Below are 10,000 nucleotides of genomic sequence, written 5' to 3'. Positions count from 1 at the left end.
ACGGGGTTTGTACAACACCTTAAAACCTTTAGCAAAACAGTATGTGGAATTAAATTATGGAATATATTAAGCGAGGAAATCAATGTACTAATATGATACAGTTGAAGAAACTGTTTAAACACAGTGTTCATAAAGTACAAAGAAGAAGAATCTTAATAAATATCTTGAACCGTATTCAAAAAAAAAAAAAAAAATCTCATTAATCTCATTGATGAACCATACATTATTTTAATATTTATTTCTGAGAACTTTAATGTTTATGTATTTATTTAATAATTATTCACTTACTCATTGTATATTCATTTATTTATTTACTCATTTATTTATACACTGTTGTATAAAAACTGCTCTGATACGAAAAGGGGTAGGATTAAATAAATTCCGCTTCTTCCTACTCCTTTTTGGACATACCTTAATGAAACAACTGGAAATATGTGATGTAATACATTATAATTGTATGCATGTTTGAAATAAACTGACACCAACCAACCATAGCGCGAAATAATTAAACAAAAGCAACTATTTCCTGAGTTTGGAAACAATAACCAAAAACAGCAAAAACAACGATAATTAATTAAATAGATCTTTTTTTAATTTATTTTTGTCCTGTCCAGCTACTCAGGCAAATCATATTGTTGATGTAGATGCCCATATGTTGTACTTTACAAAAGAGAAGTGTGGGATACTTCTCTTGTTGCCTTATTTGTATTTGACTTCATTAAATAGATTTATATTATTATTTGGCGCAGCCGGGCTGGATCAATAACAATAGCACTATTGATAATGAATTATACCAATAATTACCTCTATTATCAACACTACAATTGTTTCAAATGCAACAATACATATATGTAATTAAACTTGAAACACAAAAGAAAGCAGATAAATGCAGATATCGATAGTATCGACCGTAAAGTGATACCATACTTTGTATCGTTACTGTTGATATTAGTATGTACTGTATCTCCCCATCCATTTACATTCAAATGTTCTGGCTTAGCGGTTAGCTATGCTTTTTTGTTTTTTTACTGCACTGTGTAGTGTAGCATGTTTAGCTATTCTTTGCCCTCTCGTCCTCCAGTGCTAATATTACATGTAAAGAAACTCACTTCTTGTGCCTCGGAGATGAGGATTAGTAGTTTAAAAGCTACACTGTGGAAGAACATTATCCGCTAGCTCGCTAGCAAGGACGCTACATTATGTTGAGGACGCCTTTGTTCGCTTGTCGCGGTCAAATTTTGCAGGATACTGCTGGTGTGTCATCAACATGCATTATCACAATATAACGATAGTATTAAAAGCGCTACCGTCTGCCAAATTTATGTCATTTATATTGTAAATATCTTGCAACCTGAATATAAATGTATGGGAAACAATATTGTGACATATTACCAAATGTTTTAGGGCTCAATAAGTTTTGTATCCTGCACTTAAGCTAATTTTGAAGGATCTGTTGTACAACATACCCTTCAATATATGTGTATCTCTTTCAGGTCAAAGTACTGTCACTTTAAAAATCTCACCAGCAACACCAGTGAAATGCCATGACAATGTTGTTTTGAATGCACAATACCATGTGTGAATACTTTAAGTATTGCTGTGAGCTGGTTAAAACATCAACATCACAGCTCCTTCCTTTTCTTATCGCTGGTACACTGAACACAATTGTAAGACTCTGACTATGTTAATGATTAATCTGCTCTTTAACCTCCATTAAATAATGCACCCTTTGATTTATTGCTTTCAACTGTTTCAACTCAGTAGAGCTGAAAGAACTGTCTTTATTCTTTATCAATAATGTGTCTTTGAATATTGTCATTTATCTAGGTTATCATGTAATTAATCACAACTGGATTGTCTTACATTTATAGTAATTTTATTTGCATCCTTTTTTCAGTACAGATATTTACAATTTGTATACTTTCATGTGCATCTAAATAATCCACGACAACATATTTTATGAACAAGACAATGCTAAAGATAAATACACAAATATATAAAGTATAATGTGTCATAGGATAACAGCAATCTAATTTGAATGGTATTTATGGGACATTTTGATGATATTCATTCAAAACTATGACATTTTACAGAAGTACAGTGAGCCAGAGAATACTGCATACACATTTTCTCATAAAACACAAACATGTTTTTATTGTCATATTAAATTATTACTTTACTTTTTGTTGTACAGGGAGACATTGAGAAAGGACTGGAGATGAAGAAACTTGTGCTTTCTGGTTTTCTGGCCAGTGAGGAGATTTACATCAACCAACTGGAGGCTCTGCTACTGGTAAGAGACACGCACACACACAAGCACGCACACACACTCTCTCCAGCCACGTGAGGACGAACACTGTGGGACGGCGTGGCTCGGTTGATAGAGCGGCCGTGCCAGCAACTTGAGGGTTCCTGGTCCGACCGATCCCTAGCTACTGCCATCCTAGTCACGTCCGTTGTGTCCTGATGTATCGTGGTTAGCGCCTTGCATAGCAGCTCCCACCATCAGTGTGTGAATGGGTGAATGTGGAAACAATGTCAATGCGCTTTGAGTACCTTGAAGGTAGAAAAGCGCTATACAAGTATAACCCATTTACCAGTTACCATTTACTGTCATGCATCAGAGGAAACCTAGGGCACACTGCACCAGCATATGGTCTGACAATGGGGATATAATTCTAGTACCTGAAGGCATTCAGGGTTCCTCTGGCTAAGTGCTAGGGGCTAGGAAGTGTGTAATCGTCTTAGGATATGTCTCCCATGCAGACCATCACTGACCCACTGCCATTCTCCATGACGTCTCCAGACATTTGTCACGTCTGTCTCATGTGTTCAGTGTGAATATGCCCTCATCCATGACAAATCTGCTAGTCTGGTGTTCTCTGGGTTGCACGGTGTTGGGCTGTGAGATCTTGCTCCGCTTGTGGACATCAGACCTTCATATAACTTTAATGGTGTACAGTCTGAGCAGAAAGATTCAGACTGCTGCTCGGTTGTTGTCCTTTTGTGGCCCCCTCCACTCCTCAACGTATTACTCGATACCAGTGCCAATTTGTTGATGCTTAAACGGTGCCCAAACCGATACTTTTATATTATTTTAAGGGACAAAACGGTAGAAAATGGATGAATGGATGTTTTTCTCTTTTTACTGAGTTTTGTGATACGCATGTTGAAATGAAGTTATTCTAAATAAAATTTCAATAGTATAAATTCACCAATATGAAATACAATCCTCAATAAATTGTCATAATTACAGAAGCAATACAGAACACATTTTACACTACTTTAATGGCCCTATTCTCTCGCTAAGTGCTTTTCTACACGCTTGGAGTTACGCACGTTTCTCTTCGTATTTCTCCCACCCAGCTGGCTTACACACACACCCTGCCATACATAAGTTATGTAAAAGTTCTGATTGAATTTGTAAGGAAGGGATAGTAGTTCTTTTAGAGTTGGGACACAATGGACAGATTCCGGCCAGAGAATCCTTTAATCATCTTTATTGTTGATTTAAATGTGTATGGTTTTGTGTGTGTGTGTGTGTGTGTGTGTGTGTGTGTGTGTGTGTGTGTGTGTGTGTGTGTGTGTGTGTGTGTGTGTGTGTGTGTGTGTGTGTGTGTGTGTGTGTGTGTGTGTGTGTGTGTGTGTGTGTGTGTGGTATTTAGTCGTCAACGCACACAAGGCTGGCTGCCACCACTGATTGAAACCGGCTATTCTGACAAAGACGTGCTTTAAAGGGGAAATGACGTCACAGATTGACCTATCAACCTAAATGCATAGGAACATTACAAAACTGGTTAAAGGCACACAATAGGCTTTCGTACACAGCCGCCCCCAACTGTCCGTATGGCAGTTGAAACTAGAAGAAAGTCTATGAGGTAGTGTCCTCGTCATCAAGAGGTGGAAGCATGATCAGTCGGGCGACTGGGCGAAGGTAGGTGCGATTCTTCACTTGTATTCTGGCAGTACAGACCCGTCCATCTGCTCCTGGATGTGTCTGAGTGATCCGTCCTACAGGCCACGATCCTCGGGGGAGTTGAGGATCCACTATCAAGACAACTTGACCAGCCAAAAGGGTCTTGCCATCGTTCCTCCACTTGTTACGTTCTTGCAGAAAATCCACGGCGGAAGGTGGGGATGAAGCACCAGCATCAGCCGCCCCATGAAGGGAGCTAGCTGTCTCTTGGAGAAGCTGTTTCCATGTGGAGAACTTACTGAAATCAGTAAGCTGAGTGGATGAAGCACAGGAAATAGTTCCAACGAAGGCGGATTTCCTCAGCTCTGTGGCATCCGGTTCCAGGTCAGATGTAGGCAAATTGGGCCACTCATTTTCTGGCAGGTAAAGGAAGTGCGGGCCCTTATTCCAGCGGTGCTCTTGGATCATTTCCTGCAGGGTGAGTCCACAAGTGATATTGTCTGCTGGATTGTTCAGAGAATCAACATAAAGCCACTGAGTGGGGTTTGTTAGGGTTTGGATTTCGGTGATGCGAGTCCCCACAAATACTTTGAAGCGACACGATTCTGATCTGATCCAGTGCAGCACGGTCGTTGAGTCTGACCATAGCGTGATGCGATCTGAAGGGACACCGAGCTCTGTCTCTATCACTTTGGCCAGCTGTGCTCCTGTAAGTGCAGCACTGAGCTCTAGTCGCGGGATGGATAGTTGCTTTTTCGGTGAAACTCGTGATCTGGCGAACACGAAAGACACATGGGTGTGCTGATTGTCATCTACTGACTGCATAAAGGCCACTGACCCATAGGCCCGCTCGGAGGCATCGCAGAAGATGTGAATATGTCTGGTTGCAGTGGGAGTGTTCACAGTAAAAGGTACATAGGAACGGGGCACCTTAAATTGTTGTAAAGTGGGAATCTCACGTACCCAGGTTGACCACTTGTCAAGGAGATCTGCAGGCTGGATCTGGTCGTCCCAGCCGAGGTTGGACTTCCACATATCTTGGATGAGCACCTTACAACGAGTGGTAAATGGTACAATGAATCCTAGGGGGTCAATTAGTTTACTGTTTTTAATGTAACCTTGCTGCTGCCCTCTTGGCCAGGTCTCCCTTGGAAAAGAGATCTTTGATCTCAATGGGATTTTACCTGGTTAAATAAAGGCTAATAATAATAATAATAATAAGAGTGTCAATTAGAGCTTTGGCTTCTTCAACCTTACTCAGACTGTGGAGGCAATTGTCCACATAGGAGTGCTCAACCACTTGCATGAGCAGAGAGCCTGGTGGCTCATAGTCCCTGACGTGCTGCTGTAAGGCGTACACTGCACAACAGGGGCTGCAGGTTGTTCCGAAAGGTAGGACCTGCCATTCAAAGATCTGCGCTCTAGATTCCCTGTCCATATTCCGCCACAGGATTCGTAGGAGTGGTTTATCATGGTCAAGTAAGCGGATCTGGTGAAACATTGACTTGATATCCCTGCTTATGGCTATTGCATGACATCGGAACCACAAGAGGACCCCAATCATAGTAGGGCCCAACGTTGGTCCAGGGAGGAGATGATCATTCAAAGACTGGCCATTGTAGGAGAAAGAACAGTTGAGGACCACTCTGTCTTTCCCATTGCGGTGCACCATATGATGTGGTACGTACCACGACTCAGTACTCTTTGCTGCCTCCTCTGAAGGAATCTCAGCAACGTATCCTGTTTTGATAAGTTTGTCCATCTCTCTACGATAAGAGGTTGCAAGGTGAGGGTCTTTGGCCAACCTGCGTTCAATGCTTCGTAAGTTTGGCACTACAGCATCTGAGGGTGCACATAGCATAGTGCTTGGCTGGCGACGTAACAGGGGTGTCGCGTAGCGCTGGATACCATCAACAGGTACACGCTTAGAGTCAGTCTGTAAAAGAGAGAGACCTTGTTGGTCCTGCTTGGAACGAGATGCAATCTTCTCGCTGACGTAAGGGAGAGTATCGATCTGCCAGAGACGTTCCACATTCTTGAAAAGTTCGGTATATGGGGATTCAGTGGTAACGTGCAGACAGGAAGGCTGATGGGAAGATGCATAAATCACAGACGGACCTTGTAGGGACCAGCCTAGGTTGGTACAGACTGCTATGGGGCCGCCAGATGGGCCTGCTCGCACCGGCTCTGTAGGAGCAAGAAGCTGAGACATATCAGAACCTATGAGGAGTAGCAGTTGCGCTCGATGGATAGGCAGCAAAGGAAGGTCTTTGAGGTGCTCGTAGCGTTTTTGGAGGGCCGCTACTGGATATGTGTGCTGAGATAGGCTCAGATTCTCAGCTGTGAAGGCATTTTTAATCCAATACTTCTTGCTTGGCTTGAAGATGGGGGAGACGTGAAGGCTGACTGACGAACCATTGAGCAGTTTCACTTCTTGTTGAACAGTTCTCAGGTGAAGGGTTTCAGGATGCTTAGCAAGTTGTAGTTGCTCTACTGCATAGGGGAGGATGAGTGTTCTCTCAGAACCATCATCGAGCACAGCAAATGTCTCTAGAGTGCGGTCTCCATTTTGTAAGAGCACTTTAACAACTTTCAGCAAAACTCTTTGAGGGCTTCGAGGCTGTTCCAGGTAGACTGTGGGATTTTGGTTACTCATCATCAGGACTTGTTGAGATGACTCTTGGATCGTGTCATGCAGTACTGTGAGGTGCGTCTCTTTGCATAAGTTACAAGGGCGTTTAAGCGTACATGCTGCAGCTTTGTGACCACGACCGCACTTCCAACATCTGTTACCTTCTTGGATCCACTTATTGATCTCACTGGTATTCATTTTCTTGAAGTCCAGGCATGAGTTGAGGTAATGCTCCTTACTGTTGCAAAATGGACAATAAGGACTAGGTTTAAAGGGTTGTGACTTTGTCAGATTGGTGCTCTGGCTGCTACCAGTCTCACCAGAACATAGGAGAACTGATGCTGTCCTTTGTTTGGGCCATGGACTATTATAATCCCTCTTGGCAGGAGGAAGCCCCGGGTCGTAGAGGTGAGTGACTCGGCTGGCGAGGCGCTTAGCTTGAGCTTGAACTTGAAGCCAGGATGCCAGGTCGGGCAGGGTGTAAGTTTGGTTGGTACCTGGCTGTAGAATGCCTCGACAAAGACAGTATTCCATAAATCCGTCTCGGTGAGCAGGAGGCATTTTACTTATGAGGCGGTCAACGTGAGAACCACATTTGAGCATCCAAGGGGTCCCTCTAAAGTCCGCAGCATACCAACTAAGGTCTGAACTGAGAGAGCGAAGGTGTCGAAAGCTTCTGCATTCCCCACTCTGATGGCTGGTGAGTTCAGGGTAGCTCCTAGTTCACTCTGTACTAGTTGTCTAGGCTGGCCATATTTGTCTTGTAGAGCCCCTAGCGCAGCCGTGTACAGGTTTGGGTCATACATGAATGACTTGGCTAACTGCAGAGCGTTAGGGAGTTTGAGCTGATTTAGTAGAACTTGATATTTATATTGCTCGCTCAGGTGAGGATGACTATTCATCAAGTTCTCTAGCGCCATCTTGAGTAGGGCGAAATCACTTTCCCGGCCACTCTCAAACCTTGGAAGTACTGGTTTGAGAATGCCATAGGGTGTAGCGATCAGCGTCTCGATGCCCGGGTAGGACCAGGGTGGTGCTGCCGGGGTAGGAGTAGCAGATGGTAATGTGTATTGAACATACTGCCCAGCAGGAGGAGGTGCACCAGCTGGAACTGGTGGTTGTGGTACAGAAGTTTGCATGGTTTGTGGCACTGCGGCTGCATGTGTCATTGTTGATGCATAACTAGATGTGGGAATGACTGGCATATGTTGACTTGTGAAAGACACAGATGCAGGAGTTGTAGTGGGGGCTACTAAAGTCGGGACGCAAGTTTTTGCACCTTGGACAGGAATGGGAATCGTTGTCAATGGCTGTGTAATCGGGATAGCGGCAGCGGATTTCATTGGAGTTATTGATGGGAGCTGAAGCATGTCAGCAGCGGGCGGAGCTGACGTTGTTGACATTGCATCATCTTCAGACTCTGACAGGAAAGACTTGACAATACGGGCAATGTGTAAGTCTTTCTCCAGTTTCTTTAAGCGTCTGCGCCGTTCCATTTCCCTTGCCATATTCTCCTTGGCAAGGTGAGCATCCTCTTGTAGTCTTTGTCCTTCTTTAGCTTGTGCATCCAATCTCTTCGCCTTCAAGTCAGCTTTCCTTTCCTCCTCTATTTCTTGCTGTAGGTCAGCAAGCTCCAAACCTTTAATTCGCTCCTCTAGGGCAGCTGTTTGAACATCCGGAATATTTTGGAGCAGTTGAAGCCCATGCGATCGCCGAGAGGATCGACGTGAAGAAGCAGATGACTGGTACTCTGACGCACTCCTAGCTCTGGTTGGCCTTGCTTCACCGTGTTGTCCTACTGGTAGTGAGGAGATTTGGGCGGCAGGCAGTTGAGAGGGAAGGAGGGTGACATCGTAAGGGGCCAAATGCGGTGGTAGTCGAATGTCTCTCTTTGGCCTGACAGAGGGCTGGTGATCAGCAGGTGATGACTCCATAGTGTCTGATGGTGGAACTCTATCCGGCTCGAAGGACCAATGTAAGGAAGGGATAGTAGTTCTTTTAGAGTTGGGACACAATGGACAGATTCCGGCCAGAGAATCCTTTAATCATCTTTATTGTTGATTTAAATGTGTATGGTTGTGTGTGTGTGTGTGTGTGTGTGTGTGTGTGTGTGTGTGTGTGTGTGTGTGTGTGTGTGTGTGTGTGTGTGTGTGTGTATGGTATTTAGTCGTCAACGCACACAAGGCTGGCTGCCACCACTGATTGAAACCGGCTATTCTGACAAAGACGTGCTTTAAAGGGGAAATGACGTCACAGATTGACCTATCAACCTAAATGCATAGGAACATTACAAAACTGGTTAAAGGCACACAATAGGCTTTCGTACAAATTGCTAAGTTATTCAATGATATTGCTATGGTTTCCAAACTGTTAAAGTGTATTTTATATGTGGACGACACAACCTAATTTTATTAAGGACAACATTTTAAAGCTGTGTTAGAGGTGGTTGAAAACGAATGATCAAGATTAAAAGATTGTTTGATGTATATAGATTATTCTTGAATACTGATGAAACTGAGTTTTGGATTTTTTTATGCCTCATTATATGTCAAAGTAGTTGAGATTCAAGGAACACAAGAGATCAAGTTTTTGGGTGATTTATGGTTGATGAAGATTTGTCATGGAAATCACATAATTTATACAAAGGCCAAAGTATCTACAACTATTTCTATTTTACACAAAGTGAATTAATTTCTTAATCAAAAAGCATTGCATAATTTGTATAATTCACTGATGACCTGACATACAGTATTGAAGTGTGGAATAGTGCCTGTAAAACATATTTAAATCCAAGAAATGAGCTGTAAGAATCATAAGTGAAAAGGCATACAGGGAGCCCACAAACCCAATATTCAGACAGTTAAACTTACTGAAATGGAATAAATTAGTAGAGTATAATTTTCTAAAAATCATGTACAAAGCACATATACAAATTTTACCAAACATCCTTCAAAACAGATTTGTTAAAAGAGAAAGTAATTATAAACTAAAAGGAACTGAGCTCTTTGATGCATTGAAATTTAGAACAGGAACAATGGCATGGAGCATTTCAACCAAAGATGTTAGTTTATGGAACAATTTTGACAGGGGAACAAAACAATTTACCGCAAATCTCCTACTGTATTTAAAAAACATTTTTAAATCATGATGATGAAAATATATGATTATGAGTAAATTATTGTTTCCATGTTTAGTTATTTTGTTGTATGTTATGAAATATGCATGTTATGATTATAGAAAAAATACCTAAATGGTGTCCTGAGTTAAACAACACATGTTTGAACTCTCTGAATAGGGGGCAGATATTTTACTTTTTTCAGTTTTTTTTCATTCATGATTTATGTGGATTGTTTTTGTTTAACCTTGAATGAATGAAATTAAAAAAAAAAAAAACAATGTTTTTGTCCATTTGAAAATCGTGGAGCATTGGGTTTCCTTAACACTTGCGAATG

The 10,000-nt window shown here is 42.2% G+C and overlaps 1 protein-coding gene across 3 annotated transcripts in view; it reads left to right on the top strand.

The window, feature by feature from the left end:
• Positions 1 to 10,000, top strand: part of abr (ABR activator of RhoGEF and GTPase) — a 262,246-nt gene that overhangs the window by 107,806 nt on the left and 144,440 nt on the right. For all 3 annotated transcript variants that reach the window (XM_062048178.1, XM_062048179.1, XM_062048180.1), the window contains one exon: positions 2,195 to 2,293. In XM_062048178.1, coding sequence (XP_061904162.1) covers positions 2,195 to 2,293 — 99 coding nt within the window. The remainder of the gene's footprint in view (positions 1 to 2,194; positions 2,294 to 10,000) is intronic.

This window comes from Entelurus aequoreus, linkage group LG05, assembly GCF_033978785.1.
Source record: "Entelurus aequoreus isolate RoL-2023_Sb linkage group LG05, RoL_Eaeq_v1.1, whole genome shotgun sequence".
NCBI classification, from domain to species: Eukaryota; Metazoa; Chordata; class Actinopteri; order Syngnathiformes; family Syngnathidae; genus Entelurus; species Entelurus aequoreus.
This window is presented reverse-complemented; position numbering and strand designations above follow the sequence as displayed.